The 25,128-nt window shown below is 37.5% G+C and overlaps 1 protein-coding gene across 1 annotated transcript in view; it reads left to right on the top strand.

Annotated features, from left to right (window-relative positions):
- Positions 1 to 25,128, top strand: part of LOC115942618 (protein eyes shut homolog) — a 515,538-nt gene that overhangs the window by 312,487 nt on the left and 177,923 nt on the right. The window contains exon 8 of the mRNA XM_081827581.1: positions 1,466 to 1,686. Within this exon, the coding sequence (XP_081683707.1) occupies positions 1,466 to 1,686 (221 nt within the window). The remainder of the gene's footprint in view (positions 1 to 1,465; positions 1,687 to 25,128) is intronic.

Genomic DNA, 25,128 nt, shown 5'->3' with positions numbered 1-25,128 from the left:
GGATATTGTTCCATCCTCTATCAGGTTTTGTGCTAAAATAGCACACTTGTCAAAGCTGTGAGAGGTGTGTGATCAACATACAAAGATGTCAGAGATCCTTGGTGAGAGAAGGTCATGGCCTTGGATTCGCTGAGTCTGCAGGTTCATGATAGATCCCAGATTGCATTAGTGGTGAGTCACTTATCCTAAATGATAAAAGAATTCTGCTAATAGTTTGTTAGAGTAATTAATATAAATGGGCTTAGCATATGAGAAAGGATGTGAAAACAAACAGACATACTCCTGTACTGCATGAGGGCTCTATTAATACGCCTTGAGACTTCCGCCCCATGTTGCCCAAAGTTAGTCATCCTCTGGGTGACTACATACCTGAGTCTTTTATAAAGTACACACACACAGAATTAAGGAATGCCTTCAGGAACAGAACTCAAATCTCTAAAAAAGAACATGAGCTCAAATAGTAGAGTTGGTTTGATCTATTATGGGTCATGGGGATGCTTTGATGTTCCTAGAATTGAACATGCTTCTGTTCTCCAAAAGCACATTTGCATCAAACCAGAACATATTAGTATAAACATTAAGTGGCATTACTGAGCATTTCCCATCCTCTCCTCCCCTTAGAGCCCTAACTTAATTATTTGGCTCTAGTTTTAGAATTCTTACAATGATAGTTTTCCATTTTAGTGTATCTGTAATGTCAATTTAAATACTTTGCAGCTATCAGTTTGGAGTGCATGGATGTGTTTTGGGGATAAGGACATCAGAGACATAAAGTGCGCAAATGCTGCATGCACCTTTCATATGCCAACAGCCCTGAAGATCAGGGTCTCATTACCAGTTTATCCAGAATTCTTTTGTAACTCATAAATTCCTGTTTGGGGAAGCTACATTTTATATACATATAAATGATGAGAATGGAATTTATATATGTTACTGAAGGGTGGGTAGAAAGATTAAGTCACAGTTTACTTTGTGCCAGTGATTTTATCGTCATTCTGGTCATGAGTAAATTCTATTTCCAAGTCAGGTCACATTCTGAGCTACTGAGGGTTACAACATCCACATATGAATTTGGGGGAACACAATTCAATCCCTAACAATAGTTAATTAACAAGGTTCTATTTTCTTTATCAGTTATTATTTGGTAGTATTCACATTAAAATGCAAACACTTGAGTTCCAAAATACATTTCAGAGTAATCGATCAGCAAGTTTTATTGAATGCTCTTTTTTTTACCGTTTTATTAGATATTGTGAGAGATACAAAAAAAATGTAAAATAAGGGCCCTTTTCTAAAGTAACTTATCCTACCACCTAGTAGAGGTGACAAAACTAAGCAACAAATACAACCTGTTTTACACAGAAAAATACATTAAAACATGCATTATAAAACAAAACATTCTAGGTCTTTGTCAGATAATCTGACCACACCTTATAAGATGTTTTTGTTGTTATTTTTCCTATAGGTACATTTTGAATCAATGTTCCTTGGCCACATCCCAGCAGATATTAAGATCCATAAGAATGCAGGTCACATTTATGGGTTCAAAGGCTGCATTCAAGAGCTTCAAGTAAACAACAAAGAATTCTTCATCATTGATGAAGCACTACGTGGAAAAAATATTGAGAACTGCCACGTCCCATGGTGTGCTCGTCATCGATGCCACAACAATGGCACTTGCATCAGGTTAGTTTTAGCCTCTTGATCTCCAACCTATATTCCATGATTCCAAGTTCTTAAACAGAAACTAGCAGCATTTTCACCTGGGTGATAGAAAAAAAGGTCTGGAACTTCTAAGTTTGCAAATGCATCACCTAGGTCATGCACACATATGGTGAATACTTGTTTCTTCAAAGAAATTTATATATTGTGGCTTCAATGTCAAGAAATACCTGACCTCTGAAAATAACTAGGTGACTGGACCTGATTTTGGCAATTTCAAATGACCTGGTTTCGGCAATTTCAGATGGATCCAAACATAATTTTACCAAGGTGTTCTGCTTTTGGGATATATGAGTGACGGATTTTTACTCATTGATAATGGTTTTGATGCATTCATTTTTATTGTGGTTTTCTTTTTTTTTTGCTTCATCTTCACAAAATAAAAGATCTACTTAGATCTCTAAGATTAAAGAGGGAGAAGAATACTTACATCTGTTTCTTCTTTTTCTTTGCAATCTTTACGTCAAGGAGGAAAAAGCCTATATACCTTTTTTTCCTTGAAATAAAGATTCATCATGCCTATAAGCTTAAGAAGATTTTAATTAAAATTACTTTCTGCTCCACTAAAATGTCTTAAGTTAATCAACACTGAGGGAGTCTCATTTGGGTAGTGTAGAACATTTTCCCAAATTTCTTTAATCCTCTGAGAAATCTTTATTTCAGGGCTACAAATAATGACAGAGAGGATGCTAAAACATGTGCAGATTATATTAATTCAAATCAAGGAAAAATTGACCAAATCTCACAAGAAATATCTTAATTAATTCACCTCAGTGTTTCTAAGGGGCAAGCTATCAAGTAGTTAATGACTTCACAAAAGTAAACATCTATATGCGTAGTGTGGGAAGGAGAAAAATTTTATCAATAGAGTAGGATAGGAAATGGTAGGCAGAGGTGGGCTCTGAAAATAATCACTGGAATAGGAAATGAAAAATGAGAAAGAGCCAAATGGAAAAGACAAAGAACAGAGGAATGGACAGGTATGATAAAGTCAAGGTGATATATTTACCAAACAATCACAGACTGACCTAATAAATTTGAAGAAAAAGCATGGTTTACTGGAAAAAAAGGATATCAGCTCTTGGGGTGTCTAAACCTTTTGCTTCTGATTAACTCTGTCCAAGTTATATATATTTATAAATACATAAAGTATATATATATAAATATATATACTTTACATATTGGTAAAATAACAAGAGCAATATGGACCTATTTCATGTAGGAAAAATATAACAGGTAAAGTTTTAAAGGACTTTAAAAGAGTGAATTTTGAGTTTGAGTGAAGATAACTTCCTCGGCCATGGTTATTTTTCTGAAGGAAACAAAACCAGGGTCTTATTTAATAAGTATTCTGCTTTATAATGAACTCACCAATGACAATTATTTTTAAAATATGATAATGCAAAAATTATACAGCAAGATAACCTTCAGAACCCTGAAGGAAAATGAATTTTTGTGTAATTAAGTGAAATAGAAACATGAAAAAAGCTTCTCCTACGGAGTTTCTAATGTCTGAAAAATGTGTCATTCAACCTAAATAAATACTGTCAATGAGGCTTTGCCAGTGATAGAATTATAGAAGTGACAGGAATTATGTTTTCTCCCTTTCTACATGTGGTGAACAGACTCTAACATAGTCCTCACCATCCCCTTTCCCAATATTCATGCCTTTGCATGATCCCCTCTCCTTAAATGTAGATAGGATATATGATTTGCTTTTAACCAACAGAATAATCAGTACAATACAGTGATGAAATGTCATTTCCATGATTAGGTTACATGAGATTGTGAGCTGCATCTTGCAAGGAGACTCTCTCTCTCACTGACTTTGATAAAGTATGGAACAATTTGGGGAAGGTCCATGTGACCTGGCCCTGGGGGCAGCCTCTAGCCAACCACCAGCAAGGAGCTGAGGGTGGCCTCTAGCTGACAGCCAGCAAATATTGAAGCTGTCAGTTCTACAACTGCAAGAAATTAAATTTTACCAACAACCAAGTGAGCTTGGGATCAGGTCCTTCCCCAGTTGAACCTTGAATAAGACCCCAACCTGACCAACCTGTGACTGAAGCTTATGAGACTCTTCATACAGAGGACCAGTTAAGCCTTGCCCAAACTCTTGACTCACAAAAACAATAAGATAATAAATAAGTGTTGTTTTAAGCTGCTAATTTTGTGGTAATTTTCCTATGTAGAAATAGAAAACAAATATACTCAAATTTTCTGTAAAAGTGTCCGCATCACCAACTTGGAGAAATAGGTAAGAGGTAGTTTTACTTTACAACAATAACCATCTGAAATACTGTAAGCCAAATACATGTTAAATAAAATAAACCTTTTATTTTAATAAATTAGAAAACCTCACATTACTTCCAGTCTTAGTTATTTAATATGTATTTGAAAATGAAACTAAAGATAGTTATTCTAGTAAGATAGATATAAATAGTCCTAGGTTGATATATACTTTCTATATTTATTTTTTTGGATTTATTTCAACAAACATCACCTAAGGACCAACTAAGGGCCAAGGATTGTATGTGAAACAAAGATGTATATTCGAGACACCACCCTGCACACAGAAGCTTTCACTCTAGTATGGAAGCTTTATCAGCTCATTAGGGCTTAGGGTGAATTTTGCCACCAAAAAAAAAAAAAAATGCATCTGTCTTCTGTCATATACATTATTCTGGCCTTCCCTATCCATTTCTCAGTCTTTCAACCTCTCAACCCTACTCCAGAGAAATCCACTCAAATGTCAACTGATTTTGGCAAGCACTATTTAAGGTCTTCCAGATTTGTATGTGCCTTTTATTGTTAGTGAAATGGAGACTTGCTGGCTGTGACCCAACAAATAAAACACTTCTTCACATTCTGTGAACAACATGATTTCTATCTTGATTGCCAATGCTGAACTGCCAAAACGACTCTTTGCATTATTGCATCCAGGACGTGCTGGTCCATGGCAACCATGACTTCCATTCCAGCATCTCTTTATGAACACCAACACCATAATACACTGGAAGTGGCTAGTTCCAGAATAACAACAAAAATAGACTTCCCAGAAGGATCATAAGAACAGTCCCTAGGAGGTCAAAAGTTTAATATCAGAAGAGCACAGATAGCTATAGGGCTACAGGGAGGATGATCAGAATCAGAATGGTATCTTCACTCTTCCTTGCCCTAAAACACCCATACCCAACCATAATAGAGCACTCCAGCAGTCTGTGCAGCAAGTCAAAAGAAGAGCTAGAATATGTACTGAAGGGGGACTCCCAATGAGGCCATGAGCAGCTTCAGTCCACAGAGAAGAACACAGACCAAAGAAATAAGTCACAAAGAGCCATCACCATGACCAACACCCTGCCCACAGCAGACACATACCCATACGTGGAATACATAGAACAGTGTAGTTTTCCAACCAAGAAACCTAGAGAAATTCTGCTACTGAGCCTTATCTTGACTTGGACAAAATGAATCTGAACTAGCTTAATGCCTTTGGAAACTCACTTCCCAGCTGTGTTTTTGGCCAAAGCCAAAAGTTATTTTCTTCATGCTACCGCATCATAAAATGGATCTCTCCAAGATCTTCCAAACTGTCTTCCAACCCTTCTCACCATTTGGGTCTGTCTGTGCTGTCTAACTTGATCTCACTCCTGAGCCTGCTTACTCAGGCAGACTTCTGAACTCTCTTCTTCCCTTCCCCTGGTTTTCTGTTTGTTTGTTTTTGTTTTTTATATATGCAAACATATATTATGGAGGAGAATGTAAAATCAACAAGAAAAATTGGGGGCCCCTGGGTGACTCAGTCAGTTAAGTGTCTGCCTTTGAATTAGGTCATGATCCTGGGGTCCTGCTCAGTGGGGAGTCCACATCTCCCTCTCCCTCTGCTGCTCCCCATCCTTGTGCTCTCTCACTCCCTCTCTCTCTCTCTCAGATAAATAAATAAAATCTTTTTAAAAAATCAACATGAACTTGAAAACATGAAACTTCCAAAATTAAGTACCTTTTGAGGACTGGGACGGATGAGATACTTTGACCCCCAAGGTGTATGGGCTCACTTTGGATTATTCTAATGGGAAAAAGCTGATTAATTAGCATAGTTCATGGTGATTCACCTTCTGAAACTGAAGGTCCTCACGAGTCTAGGTTTGCTTTCCATGGTTTTGTGGCACTAGCGACTAACTATTCTTAGAAATGAAATGCAAATTATTCTTATGGATAGGCAATATCAGTGTTTTAGCAAATCAATAAACAGATGTTACGCTTGTAATGATTTCTAACTAGGGCCTTATAAATAGCTGGAGTTTAAAATAGTCAACCTGGTAAGGAGAACCATCCATGATCTCCTATCTTGCAGAATCACTGGGAGAGATGGAACAACCAGGGAAATCTCAGATTTTCAGAATCTTCAGAAATCATTGAACCTTGTATCTCATTTATGTCTTTCACTCTTTGTCCTTGCTTCACTCTTGTCTTTCTGGTGTGTCTTTGTTTTTTTTGTTTTGTTTTGTTTTTCTTGTTTGTTTGTTTTATTTTATTATGTTGTGTTAATTACTATACATTACATCATTAGTTTTTGATGTAGTGTTCCATGATTCATTGTTTGCGTATAACACCCAGTGCTCCATTCAGTATGTGCCCTCTTTAATACCCATGAGGAGTAGGAGACCTAGATTTCGTCTAGTCCCACGAATTCAGCTAGATAGGCTCAAACCATTCTGAACACCTACGAACTCAACAGGAGGTCAAAGAAAAGAATTGCAGCAACTCTCTGAACAGAAAAGCGACCACTTTCTGGAAGGTAGGACGTGCGGAGAAGTGAATCCCAGGCAATATTCGGGAAGGTAGATGGCGGGGGGAGGGAGCCTCTGTCAGCTACTACTGGCAAGTGGATAGAGTAGCAGGGCACAAAAAGTGTCTTTGTCTTTTCATGTTTGTCACATTGTAGTCAGTTAAAAATCCAGTTTGAGTTCACCCCCCGCCCCCCCAGCAGCTCCTTTTAGCAAACTGAAGTGGAAAAGTGACTTCAAATCCTGGCTTGGTCACTTAATAAATATGTGAACTTGGCAAGTTAGCTAATCTCTTGGAACCTCATTTACCTCAGCTAGAAAACAGGGATCATTTCTGTATCAGGTAAGATTCCTTCTGTTGCAAATGCTAGGAAACTCATCCCAAACAGAATTTACTGGCTCACATTAAGTGGGAAGGCTGTGGATTCCCATTTTAGGCATTTTTCGATTCATGGATTAAAGTCCATCCTAGGACCCAATTTCTTCCACTCCCTTTCAGTTCTTTAGCTTTGACTCCATTCTCAGACTTCAAATGGTAGGAAAATGGCTATAGGTGCTCAATCCCCTACACCCCTCAGGTTTTCTGTCTACTCCTGTTTTCGCAGAAGAGGAGACTGGATTCAAGACAGCTTTCAAAATAGCAGAGCAATTTAAATAAGGTATATTAATATTTAGCCTTTCTGGATCCAAAAGGAATGGACAAAGTGATGTGATGGAATTCTTTTTTTGGTCTATAAGTTTATTTTATTTTCAAAGTGATAGACCATCTGTGTTCAGAATAAAAGAGTCATTGTTACAAAGACAGAAAGTAAGCTTTTTACCTCTCAGCTTTCTCAAGATATAAAGACACTAATTTTTTAATACTACAGCATGTATGCATGGTTTTACTTGAAAATGCAAATAATTTCTCATCACAGTTTAATTGTTCTAGCCCAGGGACTTTCATCTAAAGGTTAGGAAATGCCTCCTAATGAGGTACAAAAGAATCTTAAGAGAGAGAAAATTTTTTCAGTGCGTGTGCATGCCCGCAAACACACACACACACACTTGCGTACTCTAATCCACATCTCCTGGGAATGCACACCCACTTTTTCTAACATGTAAAGAATAATAGTGGTTTAGCAGGAGATAACCCTTAAAGAAGTATACTCTAAAGAAGAGTAGGATGGTAGTGAACAAACATTCAGTACCATAGAGCTACACGTTAGGGTTCGTGAAATAAACCCTATTTATAGCTATTTATAAACAAAATCATCACTAATTTTAGTAGCATGGTTGATACAATTCATTGTTATTAAGTGCTGTCCCTACATTGTCTATGAGGTAATCGGCTTACAAGAAGACACATTTCATGTTGCAAAGTATTAAGAGGAGTAACACTTCAGCAGCTTTACTGAGCAAATGTCATTCTGCTCTGAGTACCATCACATGTTTCTGGATAGTATCCAGTCTTTTTCCATTTTGTTATAAATCTGTGCTAGAATTTTCAAACCCCTCTGGTTGCTCATTTCAGAGAAATCCAAATTGCGTGTAGTGAAATTCAGTTTAGAAAAGTGATACAGAAGGGTTATTCTGAGTATCCAAATCTCTATGGACTTTGAACAAGCTGTTTCCAAAAGGGCATACATAAGAAGGTTAGCAAATTAAACAGATAATATTTAAATCACTTTCTCCTTTCTATGCCAGAAGTTTTAAAATAAGTTAATAATTAAAAAGGAGTTCAAGTTTGGGAATATAAGCTGTACAACAATTGCACTAAGAACATATGTCACTAACATTATAGTAAATAATTATTGAGACATGAGTTTTAGACTTAGTCTTAATTTTACCAGGTGCTAAGCCTATATGAATATATTTTATCATGCACTGAAAGTCAATAATTCCCATAAGTGAATGAATGTGCTTTCTGGACATCAATAATTCCCGTAAGTGAATGAATGTGCTTTCTGGACCTCTAATTGTTCTCATAGCTTTTACTCATCACTAATCAATGCTACCCTCCATGTGCTAGGGCAGGGGTCAGGAAACTTTTTTGTAAAGGTCCAAATGGCAAATACTTCAGACGTTGCATCACAGCTTTTTGACTCTGCTATTGTAACGCTAAAGGAGCCATTGACAATATGTAAATGAATGGACATGGCTGTGTTCCAATAAAACTTTATTTACAAAAATAGGTGACTGGCAGGATTTAGCCCAAGGGCCATAGTTTGCAGACCACTGCACTAGGACAACAGATGGATAAAATAGTTTCATTCAATTCATTGACCAAGAAAATCCAACTCAATTTAATTCTCAATGTCAAGCAATGTTTAGATAGATAAATAGGTAAGAGAGAAAGTGAGAGAGAGAGGGATTATATAAGGTATTGACTCATGCAGTTATAGAGGCTAGGAAATCCCACAATCTGTCCACCTGCTAGCTACAAACCCAAGAAAGCTGGTGATGTAGATGCCAGTCTGAGCCTGAAAGCTTGAAAACCAGGAGCATTGATGGCAGGAGATGATTGACTTTCCTCCACTTTTTGTTCTATTCAGATCCCCAAGGGATTGGATGATGCCCACCCAAATTGGGAAAGGTCATAAGCTTTACTCAGTCTAGTAATTCAAATACTAATTTCTTGTAGAAACACCCTCACAGATACACCCAGAAATAATGTCTAACAAGCATCTTGTGACCCAGTCGGGTTGACACATAAAATTAACTATAACAAATAATATAAAAAAAAATTCACATTTCTTAGCATTGTTCTCATTGTTCCATGTGAATAGAAGTAAAAATTGGTTTCTTTCATTCTTTTCTTTCAATCCATTTTTCCCTTTTCTTTCAGTCAATGTTTTCTCATTTCGTAGACATCTTTTTTGACATTGTCTGATAAAAAGAAGTCTTTCATGATTTCTGTGGTAGTTTTCAAATCATTTAGCACTTCAAAATGAGGTAGGAGCTGTAAATTGAATTTGAAATTGCAATGGTAACAACCATTAGAGTACGAAAGATTAATGTATCATGTCTTAGCTTTTCCATTTGTTCTGTAATGAGTGGCAACGCCCCCACAAAATGTTTGCTTGTCTTCATTGTCATTTCATAGTGGCATGTAGGTAGGCATCACCTGCTGAGATCTTTTAGTTATTACTCTATATCCAGGCCAGATTACCCCTAAGCTGGCTCAGCAGTCCACCCAAATTTTCTTTTGTCACTGATGTCAAACATCTGTAGGATCTCTCCTTACTTTCCCTTAACAGAATATCATGGAGGTTCCAGAACCTGCTATTCATGCTGACGTATTAAAAGCATGGTTCAGCCTACTTTAGGTTAAAATTTCCATCTTATGCCCAGTTTGGTGGTTCCAATCCCCTTCCCAGTTGGATAGTCCTCCAGTTCAAAACTTGAATGGAGAAAGAATGTGATATGTTCTTCCTGATGCCTTTATATCCCTCCTCTGCTTCCAGTTTCTCCAGATTTGGGGCTATCTTAGGGCAGAAGAGATTTGATTGGAAAAGATTCAAAGGTTTTCTTCTTAACTGGTGCCATTTTGGTTCTGCATGTTCTCCCTGCAACAGAAGCTCAGTGCTAGATCTCTTGATACATGCATGTGTCAGTCTTCTCCAAGTGCTGCACAAGCCACTCCATGGCCCACTTGCCTGAGGGAAGAAAAGTTCTCTGGTTTGCTTCTCCCAGCGTTATACTGCACAACCCCTTACCTGTGCTGGTGTTTTCTCACCCAGTAACAGAGCTGGCTTACTCTGGAGCTAATGAAGCTTAAGAGGCCCCCACCCAAGGGCGCCTGGGTGGCTCAGTTGGTTAAGCGACTGCCTTCGGCTCAGGTCATGATCCTGGAGTCCCGGGATCGAGTCCCACATCGGGCTCCCTGCTCAGCGGGGAGTCTGCTTCTCCCTCTGACCCTCCTCCCTCTCATGTGCTCTCTCTCATTCTCTCTCTCAAATAAATAAATAAAATCTTTAAAAAAAAAAAAAAAGAGGCCCCCACCCTTACACATGTCCTTCTGAGACCTGGGAGTTGCTAGGAATTGCAGTAGGTTGTTATAGTTCTCTTTCAGAGGGCAAACTAGGTTGACAGTCAAAAGTCATTTCCATGTAAGCATTTCCTATGAAGAGCCTAAAGAGGTTTCAGAGAAAGAGGCCTCAATCTTCAAGCTTCCTTGTAATTCATTTAGATTTCTTTCCTCATTGTAAAGAAATATTCACTTTTATACACAATTCTGTGTCTGTGCTTCTAAGTCCCTTTTTGTTATAAAGGACCAAAACTCATATAAGCTGTGGGCCCCACAAAATCTAGACTCATCTCTGCCAAAAAGGCAATCTTCTTTGGCAGAGTCCTGGAAAGATAACTTAAGCCCAATGTCAAAGGTCAGTTTTCAAGGAGTAATAAACCTGACTTTCACACAGGTACATAATGAGCATGTGCCAAAGATTTATTTATTTCATTAATGAAGGAACGGGCATGATGGTTAAGGCTGGTTCAAAGAGAATTCAAGAGACTGAGAATATATAGTCACTGAATGAATGCCAATATAAGATTGCTAGGTTTGAGACCAAACTGGTTAGCACCCTTCATGGGAATAAAATGTAGTTTTTGTGGTTTTCTTTTCTACCATTTTATACTCACTTGCTTCTCCAGCAGACAAAAATCTACAAGTTAGCATTGTAATTAGCCTAATCAATAGTAAATAGTGAGCCAAAAAAAAGTGCATTCTTTTAGAGGATTACATAATCTTAAGTAGGCCTGTTAGGTAATACTCCAGAAGGATATTAAAAGAATATGCTGTTGTCCCTTTGTCTTCTTTCTAAGCTTTGAACTTTGTCTGAATACCAGCCACCCTCTGCATTATCCAGAGATGGAAGTCCCAGCTGCTCAGTCGTATCCCTCTGCTTTCCTTAATATTTAACAAGCTGGAGGTAATCATAAGCAAAAAAGTACTTAGAAAAATAGACCCATTAAAGTTTTCCATGATGTGAAAAGCAAATATACCAATGCTATTATTAGGAGAAAGAAAAAAACACAGGCACTTTTTTGCTCCGTGTCACTTAGACGAAATGTAATGCATCACAGTAAAATATTTTGGTAACTTTTTTGTTTTTTCTCCTGCAATATCCATGTTTAGAAGCTATTTTAATCCAAGTCTGTTTGATTAAAATGGGATTTGTGTATCTTTAAGACCATCCATCCATCCCTTCTTTCACACCCCAAGCATTTGCAGAGACCCTCTTTTATGTTAAGCAGTGTGATGCATGGGATTTACAAAGAATAATAAGACATGGAATCATTTTCTACATACTCTTTTGCTTATGGTAATCTCAGGTTTGTAAAACATTAAGGGCTGCAGAATAAAATGTGTTTTTTTCGTTTATGCATACAAAGTGCAGTCTCAGGTTAAAACAGCCTAGATTTCACAGCCTGTTGTTTATCTTTTTGATCTCATTTCTTTCCCCCATTCTACAAGTGTCAGGTATTGTGAAAATGGATTGATGTGGGGTCATTTATTCTTGCTTGGAGAGTGTGACTGAAGCTGCAGGGTTTTTAGTTGCTTATAAAAGTGGATCACATATTTGGAAAGCATTGCTCTTACCAATGTAAGTGTCACAAGGTTCTTGGTAAAGTACAAATGCAGTTTAAATTGATTTTCTAACCACTTTTATTACTGCCATCCTTGAGAGCAGCAACAAGGGTTGAGCATTTGTTTTTACAGGGCAGAAAGCATTTAGGTCCTCTGCAAATCAGAGTTTCATTAAAGTCATGATTGCAAATACAATTATATTTAAATGAGAACAAATAAGATTAAACAAAGAAGAAATTGTGTCATTTACGCCAAATTTGAAAACTCTCAAAGAGTTAAATGTTTCAAGGTTTGACTAATAGAAAAGACCACTATCAAATTCCACACATATTTTTTACATCATATTTATGCAGCAAGGTCAAACAAGTAGGGGAAAAAATCTCATCTTCAATTTTCTCTACCCTTAGGTAATAATACATGGAGAACTCATTTACTCTGATTGATCTTCCTGGGTATAAGAGACCTCTCTGGCTTAAATCCCATCTGAAAACTATCTTTCCTCTCCTTTTCTTATAGAATACTAACAGCTTTTTTTTTCTCTACTTCAAAGAAAAAGCAAGCAAAATATGAGCTGCTAATATGTTTTCCTTGACTATTCAAAAACTATTTATTAATGGGTTTTTAGGAGGGAATTATGTAACCAGTTTGTTTTGTAACTAGAAATATTTATTCTTGTTTTAAATCTGCATGGCTCACCACTTACAGATTTCATTTTGTACACGCGCGCATGCACACACACACACAAAGGATTTGGTAAATTGTGCTAATCATTATGATTTTTACATGTAATTAGATATGCAACTGTTAAAATTGTGTGAAAAGTTTGACAAACAAAATGAAAACAAAGCAAAGTTAAAGCTGAAATAAAATGTGAGATATCTAGAATCCCTTGGCTTAGGTTTGCAAAATGCTTAAAACAAGGAGTTTAAATAATTAATTTAGGAAGGAAACAAGCCGATCTTTTTGGTTCAGCAGTAGACAAAATTCCCAAGCCTTACATTTTGTTCCTGGCCCATTTGCTGGTATATTATGTACCTTAGGAAAACTTTTAACCTTTTATACTAGGAAAATGAAGTAAGAATGGTTCCCCTTGCCCTCCTAAACATCAAGTGATTGGGAGCCAAAAGTTAGAACTTGCTAAAGATGTAAGAGTATAAAGACTAGTTGGAAAAACACTAGAAAATAAAAGTTGGTTATTGTTTATTGACATCAAAATGCAATAGTGACTTCAAGCAAGTGCTGGCTAAATAAACACCGCTGCTTGTCATTGACCTAACAATTATCAAGTGCTGTCTTTGTTATGGAAAATGGGACAGTGGTATTGCTCTGAGGTAATTTTATCTCAAAATGATGTTAATACTTAAAATATCTTTGGAACATAGATTTAGATTTCGGCTTCACAAATGGGAAAATGGGGTATAAGAGGGTTAAGAAATTTGTTCAGGTCAACACTGATAATAGAGACAGGATATTTCATACTCTTCTAGACTTTAAGTAAGTGCTTTCTGTCCTAAGCTTTGCAAAATAAATCAACTATTTACTCCATCACACAAAAAAAGTTAGTTGTCCAAAGTTAGTGATTTGGTAGCTATTTTCAACAGTTCTCTGACTGGGGAATTATACTTAAGAACTAGGCTATCTCTAAAAATTATAGTTTTGGGGCTCCTGGGTGACTCAGTTGGTTAAGCGTCCAACTCTTGGTTTCTGCTCAGGTCATGATCTCAAGGTTGTGGGATCAAGCCCCATGTGGGCTCTACGCTGAGTGTGGGATCTGCTTGAGATTCTTTCCCCCTCCCTGTCATTCCCTCTCTGCTCCTCCCCCCAGCTCACATGCTCTCTCTCTCTCTCTCTTTCTCTCTCTAAAATAAATAAATGAATGAAATCTTAAAAAATTACAGTTTCATCACTTTGGACAAATCTAATAGGTAAGAGGTCTGTGCCTTCTTCCCCTTACTCTTAAATACGCCACTAACCATTTCTGGACTTCACTTTCATCATTTTGGTAAAAAGGGGATTAAACTAGACTAAACTTTCAAAACTATTTTTCAAGATCCACTAATAAGCTTTCTTCAAGAAAAAAAGATGAGAAGGGGTAAATTTTTCTAAGACAAATTCATAAAATGTCACATGCCCATTCCCTCTTAGAAAATAACCCATTTAACTCGACTTTATAGAAGTTTCTAAACTTACTTCACCCAAATAATATTTTTCCAGGAATACCTGTTAACATCACACTGAACATTTTCTTTCTCAGAAGCAGTCTGAGGAAATGCTGCACCAGATGATACAAACAAGGTCCAGTGAGTGCAAATTTTTTCTGCTTTTCAAAGATTTCCAAAGTATAAGATTGTACAACAACAACTGGGAATATATGCTGAGTTTAGTGTGCTTTAATAGCGAGAATCCTTTCTTCACACCTGACAAGTTGCCATAGGCTTCAAGATACTCGCTCTCTTTTAGTCCTAGATTAATAGTACTTATGACAAATGCAGTTTAAGTTTTATAGAACTGACAGAAAATCATGCCTAAATATTTGAGTTGTGTTGAAGTAGGAAATTATCTGGGCATTAGAACCATGTGGTAAAATTATACCTGAATACTTACCTGACTAATTTCCTTCCCCTTTGCTCCCTCACAAATGCTCTAGGGTTTTTTTATTTCCTTCCTCAATCTATCAATCTACACAGAAATAGAAATTAAAGCCTCAAACCTGTTCTAGTCCTAAATGTGAGTCACAATATTTATATTCATGATCAGAGAGTGACAGTTTCTGCTCCCAAGGAGAGAAGGCTGGGTTGGGGAAGAGGCGGTGGAGAGGAAGAGTCAAAAGAATAGGGATTAGTTGAAGTGGAAAGAAGAAGGACCTTTGTCTCAGGACAGAGTGAAGGGGACTTGGTACCTGGCTGACCTTGAACATGGACCACCCACTGTTGTATTTGGGAGTCCTTGACACTTGAAATTTCCTTTGAATAGAGGATGAACCACCATACACCTTATTCAAGGAAGTAGACATGAATGGACACTTGGTCCCCAAATGAGATGGGACTGGTCAGAGCCACTGGGGACTTCCCCATGAACCAGAACAATAACCTAGGATCAAATCTCATATCTGCTCTTCTGTGTGATGTGGGCACATATCCTTCCAAAGCTGGTTTGTTTTTTTCTCATTTGACTAAAGATCACCCAGACCTTTCTAATTCTAAATATCTAAGCATCTAAAGGCCCTTCCAATGCTATTGCTTGTAGTCTAGAAGTATATCGTCTAATTTAAGTATTAAGGGAAATCTAAATGCATGCTGATTTAAATACATTAAGAAATACTTTCTTATTTTATATTCTACCATTGTGTATATTAAACATCTATTTCTGTGCATATGGAGGGCAACTGAGAAAATCTTTTAATATTATGGTCAGATGAAGTAAAAAGCCAGAGAATACTAGTCTGAGACAAATAACATTGACAGATAAATCATCCTTAACCTGAAACGGGCAGAAGAGGTTACTTGGGTATACTTGGAGTGCAGTGCTCCAATGTTGGGCTTTACTTTCTATTTTCTGGTCTGTTTTACAGCTTTAGAGAGGCAGAGGTTAACTTGTGGATTTTTGTCAGATAGAGATGAGAATAATTTCTAGAATTCTCATGGAAAAGTACCCTAAATGTTGCAGTTTATTGCCCTATTGGACATTGATTAGTTTTATATCTAATTGAGCAATCTTAATATTGTTTCTCAAATATTCTCTAAATTATTTTGACATCTTACTGATTCTCTCATTAATTACCAAGTTAAATAAACCCTTGACATGCATTCAGATTATATTTGCATGCATAATTTCACTGGTATAAATTATACTTTATTAAAATTGCTTGTCCACTTTCCTATCCTTCATTATTTTTCTATAAAAGAAAGTAGATTAAAGGGAAGACCAAGTGAGGACACAGTCACAATGGAGAATAAGAAAGGCAATGTCAACCCTCTTGCCTCAGGATTGGGACAAGACATATCACTTCTTCTCCAGCAGCAATGTTCTCCATCATCCCATAAACCACCTGTCCTGGGGACGACAGCCAGCTCCTTGGGTGTGAAGCCTTGCCGTTGCACAGGGACTCCTGCTCATAAAAGGGCCTTCACTAGATGTTTAATGCTCTGGCGCCACCGTATCGAAATTCTTAATAGATTATCTTTGATTTTGGCTCTTGTTAGTGAAGTGAGATGAGACAATGGAGCTTATGCCAGGGCCTTGGAGTCCTGGAGTACCACCACCGTCCCATATCTCCAGGAAAAGTTCTCAGTCACCTGCTTCCCCATCCCCACCCAGTGACCACTGCCACATCCACCCCTGACAGGGGCCTGGGCATGGGCACAGGAAGAGTCAGGATCTGTACATGGCACACCCATGTGCTAAACACAGGGCAGGATCCTGGAGGCCTGCATAGGTTTGCATTCACCCTGTGAGTAGCCTCATGCCTGAGGAAGTGCAGCATTAACTGGCAAGTAAAGAACACAGTAACAGCTTGAGAGAGACTGCTACAGAAAGTAAGAAGCTTTTTTCTGCTCTTTGAAGTAGGGACTCTGCATCTTCCTCTTGACCTGGGCCCCACAAATTATGTAGCTGGCACTGTGGGGCTGAAAAGTAAGGGCTTTCAAAGACACACTGCTTGTGTCCAAGCTTCACATACTTGGGATGATCACTGCAAAGATACTAAACCAAAAAAGGTGTGAAAGACAAAGTTTTCCGTTTAACATTGATCCTCACATCTTTGTTTTATTTTTATCAAAATGATATATGCTCAAAGAACAAAATAAATCCCAGTAACTCTGCATGAGATTATTTAAGGATCCCATAAAATTACAGGGAATATGCAGAGTATTTATCACTCTGTATTAGTTAACACAGAAACCCATAAGGATATTCTTTTTGTCCAGAACTTATGCACTAGAAATGAAATAAACCAAAAAAATCCTCATGCTTGCCTCTAAAACCCAAACTCATAAAAGCCAGGTCAGAAATACCTTAAATTTGTTTTTCTAAGGTTTTCATGGATTTTATATTATGAAATTGTTCTTAAACAAGGAAACATTCCTCTTCAGTTCAGTTCAACAAGCATATATAGAGAGGACCTACTATATGCTAGTCATTTTGCGAGGCATAAAATAGTGCAGTAAATAAGTCATAAACCCTATAGGCTCAAGAAGTTGAAGGTGAATGAGGATACCACAACATAATGTATAAGTGCTGATATTAAGAACTGTACATATTGATGTACTACTAAGAAATATGTCACTATGAAACCACAAGCATAAGTACAACATAAACAGAAGTAGAAGTGGAATATATGAACTTCATACTGTATACACTCACATTAAGCTCAATTTTGATATATTGCATCATTAGGTAGATATTACATATTACTTTTATACAACCAAAAGCACATTTAATGTGGTATAGACCTAGTTCTCACATATTCCTACCAAGTTCTCCTGTTTGATTTGCATTACATCTAAAACTGCCAAGTAAGGAAAAAATCCAATGAAATTTCTCACCTGCCTAACATGGCTGACTGGAGACTTAATCGTGGTGAACATCATCCTTTCTGAGCCTGTCTTGGGGAGCTTTTTACTGAAAGGAAGACTGAAGTTTATCAGGGGTCATCTGGCAGGAGAGATTTTTATTAGAGGTTTGAGAAACCTCTGAAATATTCTGCCTTCACCTTTCTAGCCTTGTAGAACAGGGGACTGCAGATCTCATAGCTAATATTCAAACTAAAATTGGAACACATATGTATGAGAAATCAACTTGACATCAAAGGTTATCCATCTTCCCACACTTGCTTTTCCTTCTCCAATCTCAATTCCATAGCTGCTCTTATTTTTTAGTTCATTTTTTTAGAATAAGAAAAAAGAATGCTTCCACACATACCTCTGCATTTTTCCCCTATTAGAAGCATCTGCAAATCCAGCTGTGATTCTTTTGTTGCTTCTCGGATGTAGGCAAATAATCCATAAGCAAGACTATAAAAATAAAGAATTTTACGTGTCCTTGAATGTAGTGTGAGCTACCACATCTTTATGTTAAACTAAAGCTCATCTCTAAACTTTGCATCCATAGTATTTTTCAGATATTTCTGAGTCTTTTTCAGAGAATATTCCTAGAAAAGCAGAGAAATGTCAAACTGAAATAGTCTCAAAGAGCAGATATAAATGTAGAAGATAAGTATAGAAGGCAAACACATCTCCATGTTAGAAAGGTCTCCTTGTATTATAATTAGTGAAAGAAGAATTTTAAAGTCATAATGTGACAGTAATTCTATGGCACTTATGACAGCACACTCTTATATATATATAATCCTAAAACTAAGCTGCAAAGTCAACCTTATCAAACACTGCTGAGTAATTTTTTAACTTACTCTGTTGCTTAAAACTATGTGATTTGGGTTAGGTCCCTTCTCCTCCCGAATCCTCAGTTTCTTGCCCATAAGATGGAGAAAATATTAATGTCCACTGGGCCAACTCCCCAGAACTGTAAGGGGCTGAAATAAAACTACGTGTGTGGAAATGCTTTAAACTGCAAAGAATCATCCAAATGCAAGAACATTTTATTATATAGGTGCAGGATGTTGAAAAAGAGAATATAAAGGCTCCTTTTGGTTTAAACAAGCAGTTTCTATACAGCCCATGGGGATTAATTATAGACTTCCCATGTTTCCAAAATATTCACAGATTTATTTAAATGGTGAAGTTCAGAACCTACCAAAACATGTTGAGTTGATCAAAAGTCCAAAAAAATTCCCAGTCCTGCTTAATACTCACTTGTGTCAGACTCACATTCATGTTTTTGAGGCAACTATTCAGAACAAGGTTAAATTCCTGTGATCATTGGAGAACATCGCCCATGTCATTAGGTCACTGCCCCTCTCTCTCTCTCTTCCAGGAAAATCCTAGTATGTGTCTAGAGCTTTTAAAACACATCCTGTTGTCCTTTAGCACCACATGGATTACCTCTGTACTCTTCTGTTAACCTCCTGGAAGGGGTAGATAACAAGAAAAATAGCTGACATCATTCATTTCTTACACTGTCCTAATTACTCTGCATGCATTGCTTCAGTCAGTCCTCGAAGTAATGCCAAAAGGTTCATGCTCTGGTTATCTCCACTGTGTAAATGGCAAAATTCAGACACAAAGAAGTTAAACAATCTACCCAAGGTCACACCAGTGGTGGAGGTAAGTTTAAACCTCAGGCTGTCTTCTTAGCCTCTGCTCTACACCATCACCCTCTACTGCATATTGTGGAATGTTCTACTGAAATGACTCTTACCGCTATTGCTGTTGTTTGGGGCAACTACCTCTTTTAAGTGCTTTACTGTGTTTTGTGAATGGTGCTGAACATTTTATCTCTCCTTAGTTGATGTACATTTTTAGAGTAGGCATTACAGACCGTGTTTCACAAAATAAGAAAACTGAAGTTCAGAGAGCTTAAACGGCTTGTTCAAGTTCACAGAATAAGTGGCCTAAGTGACTTAGCTGGGGTTTTAGCCCTGGTCTGCTTGAATTCTACATCACGTGTCCTTTTCATAATGTTTTGCTAAATCTCCATGATCCTGTTCACATGGTACACATGATATTTTCTGTTATAGGCTCTGTCTTCTGGGTCTGACCTACTCCTTTCTAGCTACTGGTTATGAGGGGGAAATTCCAGCTATTCCCCCAGACCTTACAAACGCCAAGGCAGGTCCAAAAGCTAAACCAGGAAGCTATCCATTTTTTTTTTATTGAAGTCAGGTCAATCAGTGCAACCTACACAGCCACCATTTTCACCTCAAGAAAATGATTTATGCAGTAGTTAGAGTTGGAATGAATAGAGGTCCTTACTTATGAACGAGTTGGGATACATTGCCCTGCAGACCCGTTATGTTACCAGTTGACTCTTACAAAAGGAGGACAGTTTGGTACCTGAGTACTCATTAAAGGGTTAGGCCTTTCTTGCTCATCAAATATAAAATGCATTTTGAATTTTTTAAACCATTCTGTTAAAATTGAAAACAACTACTTAAACATAAGAATCATAACAGTGCATAAATGTTACCTATTAGACTGGGAAAACTGGGGCAGAAAATCCTACATTTTAACACATAGGCATCACACTGTCTTTTCTGCCATCAGCTGCTACAACAAAGAGTGGAAAACCACAGAATTAGCTAATCGATAGTAGGCTATCATATACGAAGCAAGAATCCTACTCTCTACATTGTAAATACATGAATAGAAAGGCTCTTAGACCAAAAGCATTCTGCTGTCACAGGCAAGGTGAAGTTACCTATATACCCCGAAGCCATTCAAAAAAAAAAAAAAAAAAAGCCAACTTAATTTCTGGCAAACAATGAATCATGGAACACTACATCAAAAACTGATGATGTGGGCGCCTGGGTGGCTCAGTTGGTTAAGCGACTGCCTTCCGCTCAGGTCATGATCTTGGAGTCCCGGGATCGAGTTCCGCATCGGGCTCCCTGCTCGGCAGGGAGTCTGCTTCTCCCTCTCCCACTCCCCGTTTGTGTTCCCTCTCTCGCTGTGTCTTTCTCTGTCAAATAAATAAATAAAAATCTTTAAAAAAAAAAAAACTGATGATGTAATGTATGGTGATTAACATAACATAATAAAAATAATTAAAAAAAGAAGTATAAACTGCCTTTCTCCATTAGGAAGGTCCGTGAAGCTAAGCTAAGCAAAAGCGCAGTGTATTCACCATGGTGGAAAGATTGTTTTTATTTTAGAAACCTGGCAGTCTCTGTTGGCATAATATGATAGCAATTGCCTCACCTTATTGGCTGTTTTCTTTTTTCTGTGGCTCTGTCTACTGTAGCCTGAAATTGTCACTTTACTTGGCTAACTGCTAAATCACAAGCAATAAAGGAGCTAGTGGTTGTTTTAATTGTTCTAACAAGAGGAGAAGTATGAGGGGGGAAGTCCATGTGTCACTCTATTTGCCTTATATTTGTGGATCCGGTGTTCTGATGTATAGTGTGACTTATGCTGCTTCAAGACTCAGAGCTAAATTATAAAGTCGGTTTTCAGCTTCAACAAATCCTCTCTGGGTCCTGCTGTGTTTCCCTTAATGGCAAGTACTGGTGGATTCCATCTGTAAGGAAGCATGCTTTGCATATGAACAACCACAGGGCAGAAGACAATGCAGAAAAGAACTGCAGTTCAACAATCCCTTTGCCTTTTGTGTGTGTGGTTGTTTTTTGTTTCTTTTTAACACTGAGGATAGAAATCAATGAGTCATTTAGAAAGAAATCTTTTTTATTGTGGAATTGGAAGAATAATTATTTGATGTTCTGTATGCATATACTTGAAAGCAAAATGCCATTGCTTAATATAAATATAACAGCAGGCTGTAAGATCTGAACTAATCTTGCTTAGACACATCACTTTAAGAAACAGTGGGTTTCTTGAGCTGCTGATTTATACAAAACCCTTTACTTTCTTGTTCTAGGTTTGTTTAGCCTGATGTGAACATAAGTTCATCCTAGCTAGAGGAGAGTCCACCGAGAATACACAAGAATTTCAATTTTACCTCAAATTAAAAAGGGGGAGGGAATCAAACTTCTATTGAAAAGAAAAACTGAGTTATTGTTCTTTATATTGGCCCATAGGTAGCACAATATTTCTCTTTATATTCCGTTTCTCTAAACTGAATTTAATCTTCCTCCCACTGGGCAGAGTAACAAAAATAGTAATAACTTACTGCCACCTACAGATAGGAGATAAGACTGAAAATGTCTACAAGTCGCAAGAAAGATGAACCTGGAGTTCACACTAAAGACCCACAAGTCACCAAACATAGATCTTACTGGTGTTACATGCAAGAAATGAATACTTTCCTACCACCAGTAATTAGATTATGTTTGTAGTTTATGAGATTTAAATGAAATTAGAGCTACTAAAAAACCAGATTCTCTAATAGCATATTCAAGCCATTTTCTTTTTGTAGAAGTTTCTTCCTCCCCGTAGCGAGTTGTCAGTTACTGCAGCCGAAGTTTTAAGGAGAGGAAAAAAACCGTTGTGCCAGCCAACGTTTGCAATAAGCTGTCACCTCACCCAAAGCCTTGTGAACAGGCTGCACTGGGGGCATGAAGTAATGCCATTTTTGTGTTATTATTTCTTGAAGCCACATATCAGTAACTTCTCGAGTCATATTTGAAGTGTCTCAGACCTCCTCTCCCACATTTCTCAGTGTGCAATTAACTGAATGTGTCTTTTTCTCCTTAAATAATCTTCTTGCACTTATTACTGGGTCCATCTAATCATTTTCATACAAAAAAGTTGCTATATTGCTGCTTGGTGTTCTTGCTTTTTAAAACACTTTATTGCACTTTTCCAAGTCTAAATGTTGATTTGGAAAAAAATATTAACAGGACAGGGAGATATTTTCAAAGAAATGTCAGAGCTCCTCTAAAAAGTAAAAGGTAATGTCTAAGCACAGAATCACACACACCTAGGTGGGTGATTTGGGACCTAATGACTTAATTTCCTGGTTACATTTTTTCTCCCGTAAAATGGGAATGATAACATTACACACCCCATAGGGCTGCTGCTTGGCTTAAATGAGTTTAATATATTTAAACTGCTCAGCACAGTGTTGGGCAGATGGAAAGCACTCAATAAATATAAGCTATAATTTTTATTAAGAGCTAATCCAAACCAACGAAATTAATGCAGGGATTAAATTTCTTGCTTCACCGCATCCTCATAATATCAATGTGCATAAGCTTGAGATGGAACATCTTACTAAGAACATGTTTTAAATGAATATTTTATCATTTGTTTTTCAACTCACTGTGACACTATTGGTATGCACCTACAGTTTAAAATTAGGGCATATTATGTGCTAAACACCATAGTAAGAGATTTATCTTTATTGCGTCTACCTCTTATAACAATCCTACAACTAAAACCTGGAAGTTAAGAGATTAGGAAAGCTTGGGAAACTTGCCCTTGGCTGGTAAATTCCAGCCTGGGGATCCAAGCCCAGATTTACATGACTCCAAAATAGATGATTCTCCTACTAGAACACATTGCTTCTCGCTAGGTCAGGGTAGGGATGAGGCTAGAGCCCAATTTCAGACCCCCAAGCAGTTTAGTTGAATCAGAAACACTCTTTTCCTTATATCGTGCTGCTTGTTATTTCTCTATTTAATCTTCCCAAGACTATGTGAGGCCCTTCTCTATTAAATATTGAAGTACTTCCAAACTACTCTTAGGTCCTCTTCTCATTATGCCCTACTTTCTTCCTGAAGATGACCTCATCCATTCCTATAACTTCAAAAGCCACCTATCAGCTTGTAACACCCATTTTGATCACCTTCCTTATATAAGCCAGCTCCCAACTTGCATTGGATTTGTCAAAGGCAGACATGCAGCCTTCCCTCTTCAGTGGATAGCAGCACTGTCTTCCCAGCTAACCAAGCCAGAAACCTAAGAATAATCCTCTATGCCCTCTTTTTCTCTCATCCCCACTCCAGTCAAGCAGGAAGTCCATTTTATTCAATATTCATAATATACTGAGTTCACACACTCTTCACCTTTACTGCCGTGAATCAAGTCAAGGTCACGATCTTCTGCCTCAACTACTTCAACAGCTCCTAACTAGTCTCCTTGACTCCTCACTTGCACCCTACCATGAATTTTCCAACCAGCCACCTAAATAATCTCTTTAGACTACAGTTCAGATAATGATCCCTCTCCTTTTTAACACTCTTTAATGGTTTTCAAATATACTTAGAATCAACTACAAACCTCTTACTCTGTCCTGCAAGGCCCTGTATGATCTACCAATGGTCAAATTTCCAGTAGCATTTTGTGTCAACTTCCCTCACTCACTATGGCTATTGGGAAGTTCCTAAAACAAGGTAGGTTCATGGCAACCTCAGAACCTTCCCACTCGCTGTTCCTTGTACCTGCAATAGGCCTTCCACAGCTCTACCCATAGAAGAATCATTTTCTTTGTTACATTTCAGTTCAAAAATCTCCTTGGGCGCCTGGGTGGCTCAGTCGTTAAACGTCTGCCTTCGGCTCAGAACAACTTTTAAAATACCCACTAAGTGTTACATAGAAAAAGGATAGGTTATGTGGAAGAGCAGGTTTTCAACACTGATGAGACTGGGTTGTTTTACAAGGACATTGACTACAATATTATATATATCATACAATATTATATTTATTATAAAGCCTAAGAGTCTATACAATATAATAAATATTATATTTATTATGTATTATATATATTACATATTATATAGTAATACATATAATATAATCTATATAATGCAAATGGTGTTTTGGTTGATTAAAGTATTATGACCAGAGGATTGAAGGAACCCAACCCTGTATTTTTCTTAGGAGCAATAGTTCAGTATTTGCTAATTTAGTGTCCACAGCAACTTTATACAACATAAGTGTCAGGAATAACAAGAATCAATTATATATCTCTTACTCTAAGAGGTCACAGACACAGGCAAATGCAGTTCTATTAAGAGAAAAGGTGAGAGGCATCTTAGCAGGCAATTATATAAATGGCATCTATTAGTCACACAGTATGTATTTGTTGAAGGAATGAACAAGTGAATAAAAAGGCAGTGAAAGAAATATATATAAAATATGAGTGATAGGAGCTACCTATCCTAGCCTGATAACTGGAATGGAGAATATCTTCCTAAAGGAAGAGCCCACTGACCTGAATATTTACTAATAAAAAAAGTTACCTGAAGAAGGAGTTGCATGTACAAAAATATGGAAAGATAATCTAGAAAGCTTAAGGAATTCCACAGAAATCAGTATGGCCAGAATATAGGATACTTGCAAGAGAATGGTAAGAGTTGAGGTGGGCAAGGAGTCAGGGGCCAGACTAATGAGTTTAAATTGTATATAAAAGGCAGTGGAGAGATATGAGGAATTCTTAATCGCAGGAAACAAACTGAGTGTTGTTGGAGTGGGGGGTGGGGTGGGAGGGATGGGGTGACTGGGTGATAGACACTGGGGAGGGTATGTGCCCTGG

The sequence above is a fragment of the Leptonychotes weddellii genome, chromosome 8 (assembly GCF_054177405.1).
Source record: "Leptonychotes weddellii isolate Sample4059 chromosome 8, ASM5417740v2, whole genome shotgun sequence".
Taxonomy (NCBI): domain Eukaryota; kingdom Metazoa; phylum Chordata; class Mammalia; order Carnivora; family Phocidae; genus Leptonychotes; species Leptonychotes weddellii.
Note: the sequence above shows the minus strand (reverse complement) of the source record. Positions and strands in the feature narration are given on the sequence as shown.